This window comes from Schistocerca gregaria, chromosome 7 (genome assembly GCF_023897955.1).
Source record: "Schistocerca gregaria isolate iqSchGreg1 chromosome 7, iqSchGreg1.2, whole genome shotgun sequence".
Taxonomy (NCBI): Eukaryota; Metazoa; Arthropoda; class Insecta; order Orthoptera; family Acrididae; genus Schistocerca; species Schistocerca gregaria.
The window spans coordinates 57,370,644-57,385,193 of NC_064926.1; the positions used below are offsets into that span (position 1 = coordinate 57,370,644).

The 14,550-nt window shown below is 42.3% G+C and overlaps 1 protein-coding gene across 1 annotated transcript in view; it reads right to left on the reverse strand.

Moving 5' to 3' along the window:
- Nucleotides 1-922: 922 nt before the first annotated feature.
- LOC126281521 (uncharacterized) overlaps nt 923-14,550 on the reverse strand; it is a 30,468-nt gene continuing 16,840 nt past the window's right edge. The window contains exons 3-4 of the mRNA XM_049980561.1: nt 6,301-6,405; nt 923-1,126 (exon numbers count right to left, since the gene is read on the reverse strand). Coding sequence (XP_049836518.1) covers nt 994-1,126; nt 6,301-6,405 — 238 coding nt within the window. The 3' untranslated portion in view covers nt 923-993. The remainder of the gene's footprint in view (nt 1,127-6,300; nt 6,406-14,550) is intronic.

Genomic DNA, 14,550 nt, shown 5'->3' on the forward strand with positions numbered 1-14,550 from the left:
GTATAGTGTTGGGCACTTGGGTGTGAACAGCGCGTAGCGTTGTGCAGTTGGAGGTGAGCGGCCAGCAATGGTGGATGTGGAGAGAGAGATGCCAGAGTTTTGAGAACGGACGATCTGGGCGTGTGTCCGCCAGACAATGGCAATTTGTAAAGATGGATGTCATTGTTAGTCAGGGGCATTCTTTTGTGGGGATTATTGAAAGTCAGACTGCGTTGCGCTAAAAATATTGTGTGTCAGTTTAGTGATGATCAGAACAAGTAAAGAGAAAAATGTCTGAGTACGTTCAGTTTTGCTCAGCTGTTTGAAAAACAAATAACGTAAGAGGTTCGCCAGCATAGTAATACAAAATTTTCCAAAGGGAACGTTTCAAACTGACCTGCTACACAGGGGAAAATAAACATTAATGGTTTCGTTTTATCACATAAACCTGGAGGTATTAACCAACCTCAGAAAGGGCAACTTTTAATAGCTGTAATTATTAGTCTGCAAATGACGAAAATACTGATGTAACATCTGCATTTACACCAATTACGCCCTGTATATTTATATAATAGTGCATAATAATTTAAATAAATTCTTATTTGTATATTACTCTCCGAAGATCATTTTCTACTTGTACTGTTATGATTTGGTGGTCAGCAAATACAATCATTGGGCTTTGGTCGCTAAGTATATTAAGTCAGAAAATTTGAACTTATATTGCTGCTTCGAATTATGAATATATCGTACAGCATAGTAGATCTCCTTTTGTCCCTATATCTAGAGTTTCTTTTGTTTCGTAATAATGGGCCTGCGTGTTCGACATCAGATTATGAGGCATTCCTGTGTCATCGGTCATTTTCTGCTCTACATCCCCGTGTTCAAAAATTTTTAAAGGATAAGGAACACATGAAGTGAAATAAAGAAGTTTTCAAAGAGGTTGTCAATGGCACCCCTTTTATTGTATGCACAAACATACATAGACATGTACTCCAGATGGAAAGCGATTCCACGTCAGATGTCATCGTCGGGATCGAGCATGACGGTCATGTGGAGCAGCGACAGGGGGCAGGACTCGTGCAGGCGCTCACAGCCCCCCTCCAGCACGTGGTACGGCTGCAGATGTTGGGCCTCGTCTGCTGGTACACTGGAACGTAAAAGAGAGACGCGATCGCAGTCCTCGTCCTGCAGAGTTAGGTGTTACATCAACCCAAAGATTCACTCACTTGCAGCCAAAGTGAGGCACATAGTTTCATATGGTTTAATTATCAGGCCACGCTCCGTATATGCTATAGATTCCGGCCAGGAACTGACTAACATAGGTAAATATGAATTGGAGGAAATCAGATTGCAGACCGCAGCTAACAAACTGTAGCATAAATTCAGTCTCTCAGGCAAAGTTTTGCTAAGATGGCTAGATCAGTGCCTATAATGCTACGATATTCTTGTAAGTTGACCAGATGGTTCACTATCACTGAATGTAATTACTGACCTCCTGCAGAATTTATGTGCCACTGCTCTTTGATATAGGAAACACCTGTACTTAATACTAGTCGTAATTTAAACGCAGACATAATCTACTAGCCAGTAAATTTGCGACATTAGGAAAAACAGAAAATAATGAAATTTTTCTTTATGTGCCTATACAGGGTGGTCCATTGATAGTGACCCAGCCAAATATCTCACGAAATAAGCATCAAACGAAAAAACTACATAGAACGAAACTTGTCTAGCTTGAAGGGGGAAACCAGATGGCGCTATGGTTGGCCCGCTAGATGGCGCTGCGATAGGTCAAACGGATATCAACTCCGTTTTTTAAATAGGAATCCCCATGTTTAGTACATACTCGTGTAGCACTTAAAGAAATATGAATGCTTTAGTTGGACCACTTCGCTTTGTGATAGATGGTGCTGTAATAGTGACAAACGTAACATTTCGCCAGTGCGGACGGTATTTGCTTCGTGATACATTACCCGTTTACCAATTGCGGAAAAGGTCGATATCGTGTTGATGTATGGCTATTGTGATCGAAATGTGCTATGTATACTGCTCGGTATCCTGAACGACATCATCCAAGTGTTCGGACCATTCGCCGAATAGTTACGCTATTTAAGGAAACAGGAACTATTCACCCACATGTGAAACGTCAACCACGACCTGCAACAAATGATGATGGCCAAGTAGGCGTTTTAGCTGCTGTCGCGGCTAATCCGCACATCACTAGCAGACAAACTGCGCAAGAATCGGGAATCGTAAAAACGTCGGTGTTGAGAATGCTACATCAACATCGAGTGCACCCGTACCATATTTCTATGCACCAGGAAATGCATGGCGACGACTTTGTACGTCCTGTACAGATCTGCCACTGGGCAGAAGAGAAATTACGGGACGATGGCAGATTTTTTGCACGCGTTCTATTTAGCGACGAAGCGTCATTCACCAACAGCGGTAACGTAAACCGGCATAATATGCGCTATTGGGCAACGGAAAATCCACAATGGCTGCGGCAGGTCGAACATCTGCGACCTTGGCGGGTTAATGTATGGTGCGGCATTATGGGATGAAGGATAATTGGCACCCATTTTATCGATGGCAATCTAAATGGTGCAATGTATGCTGATTTCCAACTTAATGTTCTACCGATGTTACTACAAGATGGACTCGCATTCGGGAGGACGACGGTTCAATCCCGCGTCTGGCCATCCTGATTTAGGTTTTCCGTGATTTCCCTAAATCTCTCCAGGCAAATGCCGGGATGGTTCCTTTCAAAGGGCACGGCCGACTTCCTTCCCTAATCCGATGAGACCGATGACCTCGCTGTCTGGTCTCCTTCCCCAAAACAACAACAACAACAACAACAAGATGTTTCACTGCATGACAGAATGGCAATGTACTTACAACGTGATGGATGTCCGGCACATAGCTCGCGTGCGATTGAAGCGGTATTGAAGAGGATATTTCATGATAGGTGGTCGTCGAAGCACCATACCATTGTCCTCACGTTCAGCGGATCTGACAACGTTCATTCTTCTCAGTGATTCTACTCGCGGATACGGCAATGGTGATGCTGTGCACAGAACTGAGACTTGGGTGAAAAGACAGACACAAGTATGTTCCACTTACGCCCATGACGAGCAGGCCACACATACCACCTTCAGAACCCAAAGCGTTAACACAGAAAATAGATACCATGAAAGCAACTGCAGTACATAACATGCACTCAGTAAAATCAAAACTATTCAACAAAATAGAGGCAAACATAAAAAACAAATGCGCTACAGGAAAAACAACTGACACAAAACTACATTCCGTAGTTATACATAGCATCACAAAAATTAGTAACTTATCCAGAAATACCAATATAAAAACATTTTTTCCACAGACAACAAAGTTGGAGGGTACTTTTCTCGCTCATTAAACATAAAGACCTCAATAAGAGAACACAGAGCTACATAGGAATTACAGTGCAACTGGTGTGCATGCTTTTCGTAGACCTTACTGAGAACACTGATATTTTCATGCGCAACCATCTTGATAAATTCTGAGTAGCTAACCGTATGTACCTTAATAGACAGTCACTAAATGATATCCCCAACACCCTAAGTTCACACCACACAGAAAATGGTTATAGAAAACAAGAACTGCTGGAACGATTAGAGATGCTATGACACAGAGGAAATCTTTCTGAAAACATGTTAAATGAACAAATAGAGTTAAACAACCACTGTTTTCTCAAATTTTAAAAGTTTATTTTTTTCTTAAAGAAAAAGCTATGTTATCTCATAACATTGAGTCACATCTAGCATCCGTGCAAATAATTGTTTTACAACTGACCTCTATGTATGAATAATGATGTAACATCCTTGTATCACCTTAGAAATAATAACACCTGTTTATATGTAGAAATGCAACATCTGTACAAGCGGATATTCTTTCATAGCTTTAAAATTGCTTTACAAACATGCTGTGAGACAAAAAACGTGTGTATTTATATAAATATGTCTGTTCATACTATGGTTAAAAACTGTGTAAACACGGCTGGAAAGAGTTAGTAATTTTCGCTTTTTTCTTGGTTTTATCAGTATTTTAGTCAGAATGTCCAATTTGTAATATATCTACGTACTGTTAACAGGAACAGTAGTAACCAAAAGTCCGAAAACTGTAGACTTATCAATCATCTGAAGGTAACCCCCATAGCACGAAATGCACCGCTTATTAAAATAAAAATCGCGATTCGTGAGTGAAGGCAGTTTGTTTTCTTTCGTAAAGTAAATGTTTTAGGTTGTTTCGGTTCTCAGGCTGACTCGTCAAAGATCTAAACACAACCACATTCATTCACATCTGTGTAATATTTTCCTCCACATAAGGTATTGTGGTAATATCTTGCGCTTTTAATGGAACGCACATAATGGAACAATCTACAGCTGGTTCAGCTTAAGAAACAAGAGTTCCAACAAGTCAAGAACCTTCCACGTGCTTACCGAATGTCTTGGTTCTTCTTTGTATCACAGAAGAATACATTAACCGTTTCTCCCGACGCAGTTACACTACTGGCCATTAAAATAGCTACACCACGAAGATGAGGTGCTACAGAAGCGAAATTTAACCGACAGGAAGAAGATGCTGTGATACGCAAATGAATAGCTTTTCAGAGCTTTGGCGCCGGTGGCGACACCTATAACGTGCTGACATGAGGAAATTTTCCAACCGATTTCTCATACACAAACAGCAGTTGACCGGCGTTGTCTGGTGAAACGTTGTTGTGATGCCTCGTGCAAGGAGGAGAAATGCGTACCATCACGTTTCCGACTTTGATAAAGGTCGGATTGCAGCCTAACGCGATTGCGGTTTATCGTATCGCGAAATTGCTGCTCGCGTTGGTCGAGATCCAATGAGTGTTAGCAGAATATGGAATCGGTGGGTTCAGGAGGCTAATACGGAACGCCATGCTGGATCCCAACGACCTCGTATCACTAGCAGTAGACATGACAGGCATACTATCCTCATGGCTGTAACGGATCGTGCAGCCACGTCTCGATCCCTGGGTCAACAGATGGGGACGTTTGCAAGACAACAACCATATGCACGAAGAGTTCGATGACGGTTGCAGCAGCATGGAATACCAGCTCGGAGACCATGGCTGCGGTTGCCCTTGACGCTGCATCACAGACAAGGAGAGCCTGCGATGGTGTACTCAACGACGAACCTGGGTGCACGAATGGCAAAACGTCATTTTTTTTCGGATGAGTCCAGGTTATGTTTACAGCACCATGATGGTCGCATCCGTGTTTGGCGACATCGCGGTGAACGCACATTGGAAGCGTGTAATCGTCATCGCCATATTGGCGTATCACCCGACATGATACACGTCTCGGTCACCTCTTGTTCGCATTTATCGCACTTTGAGCAATGGACATTACGTTTCAGATGTGTTACGACCCGTGGCTCTACCCATCATTCGACCCCTGCGAAACCCTACATTTCAGCAGCATAATGCACGACCGCATGTTGCAGGTCCTGTACAGGCCTTTCTGGATACAGAAAATGTTCGACTGCTGCCCTGGCCAGCACATTCTCCAGGTCTCTCCCCAACTAAAAACGTCTGATCGATGGTGGCCGAGCAACTGGCTCGTCACAATACGCCAGTCATTTACTCTTGATGAACTGTGGTATCGTGTTTAAGCTGCATGGGCAGCTGCACCTGTACACGCCATCCAAGCTCTGTTTGACTCAATGCCCAGGCGTATAAAGGTCGTTATTATGGAGAGAGTTTGTTGTTCTGGGTACTGATTTCTCAGAATCTATGCACTCAAATTACTTGAAAATGTAATCACGCTTCAGTTCTAGTATACTATATTTGTCCAATGAACACCCGTTTATCATCTGCATTTCTTCTTGATGTAGCAATTTTAATGGTCAGTAGTGTATTACTCCCATACGTCACCAAGTGATCAGCTTCGGTTCATGGTACTCATGGTGCTGAAAAAAATTGACCGTTACTCTCCTTCTTTGGCAGCGGTGGGCTTCATCAGGGGATTCTGTCGGGCATTATTTCAGAAACACATTAAACACCCGTTGGACTCCGTGTCTAGAAGTCACGATATTCTAAGTGACGACAGCTTATTTATGGTTACTGGAAATAGGACAGTGTCATGGCCTTGCAGTAATGACACAAGGATATTTTATTTATATCTCTTCCTTCCTTTTGTAGATGTTTCTGTTTCTCGTGCAATTTCCAACAGTAGTACGTGTTTGAAGATGAAGTGAGCTGGAACTAGGTGGTCGCCACTGTTTTCAAGTGTGTTTGTGGTCGACGCTCACCTGAATATCCGGTGCAGCAGCTTCTGCACCAGACCCCGTGGCTTCTCGAGGCTGGCCGCTTCACAGATGGCTCGCAGCACGCATGCGCGGCCGTCCAGACCGTGTCTGTGGGAACACAAGCATCATCTCAGAAAACGGTGTCCTCCTGAGCAGTACTGACAGAGAAAATACTGACCCGGCTGCAGCACTACCTTCTAACTCTATACATCTGTCTACTTATTCTGTGCTATATTTTGTATTAAGAGCCTGAGATGTTTCTTCCGCCTCCTTCCTCAGACGCCTCAAATGCTGCAGGTGAAGCGATCAGTGCTACCTCAAACAAGTGCAAAAGTAAAGAAGATCAATAGACATTAGTCATCTGTTTTAAAAAAACGCACTCGTCGGCTCATGCCGATGCAGTTGTTTTATATGGAGAAATGCATCAGTCAAGTCTTTGGCCTCAAGACATCAACTACAACTGCTGTAAAATTGGTACCAGACAGTCATATGACGTTAACCAAATGGTTAAAATGGCTCTAAGCACTATGGGACGTAACATATGAAGTCATCAGTTCTCTAGACTTAGAATTACACAAACCTAACTAACCTAAGGACACCACACACACCCATGCCCGAGGCAGGATTCGAACCTGCGACCGTAGCAGCAACGCGGTTCCGGAATGAAGCGCCTAGAACCGCTAGGCAACAGTGGCTGGATATGACGTTAATGATGGCAGTGAAGTGCCAGTCGGTTGTATGTAATCGACGCAGTCGACGGGTCGATCTAGAGACGTGACACAAAGACAGAAGTGAACCAACGTGTTTCGACGTGCCCGTAACCACACCGCGAATTAAGCTGCCCGATTTGTTGGTATGTTAACGGGGACTGTCCAACATGCTGTTGTTGTTGTCGTGGTCTCCAGTCGGGAGATTGGCTTGATATATCTCCATACCAGTTTATATTGTGATAGAAACTTCATCTCTTAGTAACTACTGAAATCTACATCCACTTCTAACTGTTTATTGTACTGATGCCTAGGTCATCCTCTACATTCATCCTCCCCCCCGCCCCCCCACACACACTTCCCTCTAACACTACCATTCTGATGCCTCACGACAGGTGGTATCAACCGATCATTCGTTTGGTCAAGTAGTGTCCTGAATTTCTTTGTTACCTATTTCGATTCAGTATTTCATCATTGGTTACTCGAACTACCCATGTAATATTCAGCATTCTTGTATAGCACCAAGTTTCAGAGCTTGTATTTTCTTCTTGTCTACTCTGATTCTAATTCACGTTTCGATTTCTTACCAGGCCACACTAGGCAAATAGCTTTACCGTTAACAAATTCCATTTTTTTCAGGAATCCTATTCTTTCTATTCTTCGTCCAACGTTACTTACTTTGCTACCAAATAGCAAAACTAATATACCACTTTTGGTCTCTCACTTCCTAAGCTAACTCCATTGAAATGATCTTTAAAATCCTGTACCGTATCTGAAAGTATTACGATGTCACCGTATCTGAAAGTATTACGATGTCACATGCAAACTTGAAATTTTCTCATTTGTTATCCCTGGACCTTGATTCCCTTTCCCAATTTTTCCTTGGTCTTCATTACTGCTTCTCAGTGAACAGGTGAAAAACTTCGTGGATGGCGTACAGTCCTCTGTCACTTCCTTCTCATCCACTACTTCCCTTTCATGCCCTTCGACTCTTACAACTGCAGTCTGGTTTATATACAAATTGTGAATAATCTTCTGCTCCCTGTAATTCATCGCTGCTAAACTATGTGATCAAAAGTGTCCAGACATATGGCTGAAAATAACTAACAAGTTCGTGGCAGCCTCCATCGGTAATGCTGGAATTCAATATGGTGTTGGCTCACCCTTAGCCTTGACAACAGCTTCCACTCTAGCAGGCATACGTTAAATCAGGTGGCGGAAGGTTTCTTGGGGAATGTCAACAATTCGTCACGGAGTGCTGTACTGAGGAGAGGTATCGATGTCGCTCGGTAAGGCCTGGCACGAAGTCGGCATTCCAAAACATCCCAAAGTTGTTCCGTATCATTCAGGTCAGGACTCTGTGCAGACTAGTCCATTACAGGGATGTTATTGTCTTGCAACCACTCCCCTACAGGCCGTGCATTATCAACAGGTGCTCTATCGTGTTGAAAGATACAATCGCAATCCTCGAATTGCTATTCAACAGTGGGTAGCAAGAAGGTGCTTAAAACATCAATGTAGGCATGTGGTGTGATAGTGCCACGCAAAACAACAAGGGGTGCAAGCCCCATCCATGAAAAACACCACCTCACCATAACACCACCGCCTCCGAATTTTACTGTTGGCACTACTTACACTGGCAGATGACGTCCACCGGGCATTCGCCGTACCCACACCCTGCCATCGGATCGCCACATTGTGTACCGAAATTCGACACTACACACAACGTTTTTCCAATGTTCAATCGTCCAATGTTTACGCTCCTTATACCAAGCGAGGCATCGTTTGACATTTACTGGCGTGATGTGTGTATGACAAAAGTGACAACCAATCAACTGACCACGTTCGAAGTCCGTGAATTCCGCGTAGCACTCCATCCTGCTCTCTCGCGATGTCTAATGACTACTGAGGTCGATTATATGGAGTACCTGGCAGTAGGTGGCAGCACAATGCACCTAATATGAAAAACGTATGGTTTTGGCGGTGTCCGAATACTTTTGATCACATAGCGTATCTTCAGGATTTCAAAGAGTGTGTTCCAGTACAACACATCCACACGGAATAGTTTACCGCTCGCGGCAATTTCACAGACAATAACGACAGAGCCTTACGGACAGAGACCTGAGACAAGTTCTGAATGACAGTTGGTTTCAAACTCGACAGGAAATGCTGCAGTGACTGAATGCATGTCTGTCTCAAACAGTTTCAGAGCGATCATTGTGAATAAAATGGCTTGAAATGAATATTTTGAACCTGGTACTTTGTAAAAAGCCATTGCTCGCAGGTGAAAATATATAATCTTTGCGTGTTAGTAGCATGGTCGTAAAAGATGAAGTAGAAGTCATGGAGGCGGAATCTGTGGGTGGTTCGCTGTATAATTATTGCCTGTCTTTGAGAAGGATTTAACTTAAGGAAAGACACGTTGTACAATGAAATGATATTGTTCAGATTGAGCTGGATGGACTGTTGTCTCTTGTAGTGTAGAAGGATAGGAAATGATGTCATCATTGTACTCGACAGTATAAATGTCATGTAGGGCTGTGAGGAGCAAAGTGTTTTACACTTGGAACGGCGTCAAGATGCCACGTTTCTCCCTTTACTTTCATAAAAGGGGCTTTCAGGATCTAAACGTACAGCGTAACGCATGACGTTCATTGGCGACAGTGTCGCTGTTCGGCGTTTCTCAAACCCATGTAGGTGAATGCCGATCTAGTTCCCCTTCTTAGCTGCAGAAACTTCCTCGACAACGAACAGAGTTGTATATATACATCTACCTGTCATAGCGTTGTTTTCTTCAGATATAGATGCCACTGTGCCCTTAGGAATGACATTCCTTGACGCACAAATCAGTTGGCAATATCGCCTTGGGGAATACTCGGAAGAAGAGAAAACCTCACTATGCTATGTGCTATACGTCTCACAATTCATTCACTTAACTTTCATATCAAATAAGCTACTTTGTTTTGTTGAGAGTTGTAGAGAGTATTGACAAGGCTTTTCCGGTCGTGACCGTCTCATATCAGTGCTCTGTTACAAAGACGTCTGAAGTGAAGTTGTGCAGGTGAAACGACGACATGATGAATAACGCCAAAAGTCTCACTTTATAATCGGACATCCATATCCAATGTTTCCAGAATGAGATTTTCACTCTGAAGCGGAGTGTGTGCTGATGTGAAACTTCCTGGCAGATTAAAACTGTATGCCGGACCGAGACTCGAACTCGGGACCTTTGCCTTAAAGTTTGGAAGGTAGGAGACGAGGTACTGGCAGAAGTAAAGCTGTGAGAACGGGGCGTGAGTCTTGCTTGGGTAGCTCAGTTGGTAGAGCACTTGCCCGCGAAAGGCATATGTCCCGAGTTCGAGTCTCGGTCCGGCATACAGTTTTAATCTGCCAGGAAGTTTCACATCCATATCCAATGTTTTGCCGCAGTTTGCATTTATGTCTCCTGGAGGAGCGATGTAAATATGCCATCCCTTTTTTCCCTTTATGCATTAAATTTTGTAAGAAGTTCCTGCATAAACGAAAATTGTTATAAATATAGAATTAATGTAAGTTAATGAAGCTCTCACCATTAGTAGTCAATTGTCATGTAATAAGTGAAGGGCACTTTGTGAAACGCAGAAGAAAATCGAGAGGATACAGTTATTCTCTGCCCTGTATGAGCAAACAGAATACATAACACAATAGCAAAATTGTTTATATGAGTTTGTCGTTGTATCTTAATATTCTTGGACAATTTTGCACCGCATGTTTAGATAGAAACCGTTAATCAAACTAATATGCATATTGAGTGACCCACATGTGTTTCACTCATTATTAAAAACATTTGTCTTTGAAGAATGCTTAAACAGGCTCAGTGTAGTTACAGCTCAAATGGAAATAGAGCTGCCATCGGTGCTAAGCGAGGAAAGCTAGTGAAGGAAAGAAGAATACGGTTCAACATCTTGTATGTGGTACCACATATTGCTACCACCCCACAGGCGTCGTAAAGTTGGCAACAGAATTGCAAATTTCCGTCAGACGCCGATAGTGGTCGTGTGAGATCTGGTGGAACCAATGGTGAGCGCCTGCTGAGCCACACCTGCAGTGGCTCCATATCATGAGCACCCTCTGCTGCCGCAATGTAGCACCGCCGGCAGCAGGCACACAGCCCGGCCAGGCTAAGAGCCTCACTGCTACGTGGCACGACGCGGACGCCATCTGGTCATTGCCTGACACCATCGTCTGTGCTTTAGTTGAGAGAGCCTCCTCTTTGTCGCTACTCTATGAGCTGGATTCCGTTTCTTACTGCAGTATTTTAAAATTAGAACGCAAACGTTCTTCAATTATCTAATGTTACAAACGTTCGTGATTTTGAAGGCATAGAAAAAGTATCTAGCATTTGTGGACTTAGAGAAAGCTCTTGACAATGTTGACTGTAATACCCTCTTTCAATTTCAGAAGGAGGCAGGGGTAAAACATAGGGAGCGAAAGGTTATTTACAATTTGTACAGAAACCTGATGGCAGTTACAAGAGTCAAGGGGCATGAGAGAGAAGCAGTGGTTGGGAAGGGAGTGCGACAGCGTTGTAGCCTATCCTCAATGTTATTCAATCTGTATATTGAAAAGCAGTTAAGGAAACAAAAGAAAAATTGGGAGTAGGAATTAAAATCCATGGAGAAGAAATAAAAACTTTGAGGCTCGGCGATGACATTGTAATTCTGTCGAGACAGCAAAGGACCTGGAAGAGCAGTTAAACGGAATGGACAGTGTCCTGAAAGGAGAATGTAAGATGAACATCAACAAAAGCAAAACGAGGATAATGGAATGTAGTTGAATTGAATCGGATGATGCTGAGGGAATTAGATTAGGAAATGAGACACTTAAAGTAGTAAATGGGTTTTGCTATTTGGGGAGCAAAATAACAGATGATGGTAGAAGTAGAGAGGATATAAAATGTAGACTGGCAATGGTAATGAACGCGTTTCTGAAGAAGAGAAATTTGTTAACATCGAGTATAGATTCAAATGTCAGGAAGTCTTTCTGAAAGTATTGTGAGTAGTGTAGCCATGTATGGAACTGAAACATGGACGATAAATAGTTTGGACACGAAGAGAATAGAAGCTTTCGAAATGTAGTGCTACAGAAGAATGCTGAAGATTAGATGGGTAGACCACATAACTAATGAGGAGGTATTGAATAGACTTGGGGAGAAGAGAAATTTGTGGCACAACTTGACTGGAAGAAGGGATCGATTGGTAGCGCATGTTCTGAGGCATCAAGGGATCACCAATTTTGTATTAGAGGGTGGAGGGTAAAATTCGTAGAGGGAGACCAAGAGATGAATACATCAAGCAAATTCAGAAGGATGTGGGTTGCAGTAGGTACTGGGAGATGAAGAAGCTGGCACAGGATAGAGTAGCATGAAGAGCTGCATCACACAACAACAAAGAAAAAGTAAGCAAAATTTGGTAACATATTTTATTATTAATTAATTATCACTAATAAACAATACAAGCAACAGTTTATAACCACAGAAACTATAGTTTTTGACAACAATGAGAACATTTATTTCGAACAATTAGTGCATAGTTGCGCTCGATGCTCATTACAAAATGCCTTACATAAAAGAGCACAAAATGTTGTCATTCTTTTCTTTTTCGACGGACATATGTTGCAGATAGTTCTCCTCGGGGCAGATGATGTTCCAGCATTTCCACCAATTTTCTCATGTTGTTGTTCGATTCCAAGGACAGACAGTATAGTGAGACGCAGGTCATTTGATATTCTTGGTATGTGTAGCTTGCTTCGCATCCATGGTGAGAGTAGCTCTTCACTCAGTCGTATTAGGAAGCGTTTCCTCCTTAGGACATTCTCTTTTTCGCGTGTGGTGTTGTGAACGTGGATTATCCACATATTAACACACATAATGATCGAAATTACGTAAAAGTCAAAGGCCAGCGCTTAGTCTTCCGGTTGCAAGAAATGTTGTGAGACATCTGGTATAATGAATCAACGACTTTTGTGTCGTTGTAACAATGAATCATCTTAGATTTCTTAGTTACTTCATCTATTTCAGCTTGATCGTGCATCGTCGATAACAGGACTATTTTATTTGTCTTAGGTTTATATGAGACAAGAATCACAGATGAACATGGATGTTCCTATCTCTCTCTTCTTGGTTATAAGGTTATGGAGGTATTTTATTGTGTCTCAAAGTACCAATGAGAGTGAGTTTCTCCTTTAGCAGTTCGTCAGCTAACTTAATACATGTGAAAAAGTTATCAACTGTTACATTTCGGTTATATCCTCTCATTGTTTTTGAGAGCTCCTTCACGTAATATTGTCCAAGTGGTGGTCCGTTAGTATCTGCCCATTTGCCGAGATATGGGGAAGCATCAACCATATATTTTGTTCCTGCTTCACACGCCCTGACAATTTTAATCTCATATTTAGCGGGCTTGTTGGCTGTGAACACACGAAACGAACATCTATCACGAAAAGCAAGGAGTTGTTCATCCACTGTAATGAATGAGCCTGGTCTGTAATAATTACGGCAGTTGATAACAAATTCATCCCATAATTGTCTGACAGCTGCAAATGGACCGGACTGCTTTCGTTCCTCACGAGTCAACTTATCATCTAACCTCAGACAAGAAATTAAAAACTCAAATCGCTCGGAACTCATGGCTGCTTTATTTCTAGGGTTGCGTAAATTATTGTCAAATAATTCACGAGTTGATAAATGGTTATTCTTCAAAGCTGCTGTCAAGATCAGTGTACCAATTTAAGCTTTTAATTCTTAAGAGGAAGTTGTACTCTGAGAGCTCTTTGTATTTTGCTGTTTTGATCTTTTCCTCATTACCTGATTTAATTTTAATGATAACATGCCATCTTTGAGAAATAAAGAAAATATTTCTAACGGCGTAGCGGTATTTCTAGCACCATTGATGTGGGATTGAATATTATGAATAATATGTCTTTGAGGTGTAAGTGCTGTCTTTTTTAGGAGCTACAGATGACCAGCGACGTCCATCCTTACCCTGCAGAGAGATCTTTCTTGGCCGAACGATGCAGTCCTTACCATCGAATTAGAAATGACGGGTGACAGTGATGATGAGGAAGATGAAGAAACTTTCCTGGTTCGCTTTCTTGATCGCAACAGAGAATGGCTCCCTTTTGGCCAGAATTTGGAGGGTTTCCACCAACGATTGCAATTTGGCGTTCTTCACTCTCGCCATCTGTAGGGTCAATATCATCATCTTCAACGCTATCATCTTCACTTACCGAGTCATAAATGTTGCTGTCATCCTCTTCTTGCTCAAGCTGATGAAGTAATTTCCTTATTTCATCCTCCAGATTAGGGTCATTTGCCTGTATTAAATCTGACATCTGAAATTAAATTTGAGATAGTAATAGTCTGAGTTTATAAATGCTCGTATTTTTATCTTAGTAAACATAGCGTAGATCATGCATAAAATTAATCTTTCCAATGTAGTACAGTAAGAGGCAGCTTGCACGGAGACTCAACCAGTAACACACCCTGGTGCCGCAAAAGATGATGTCC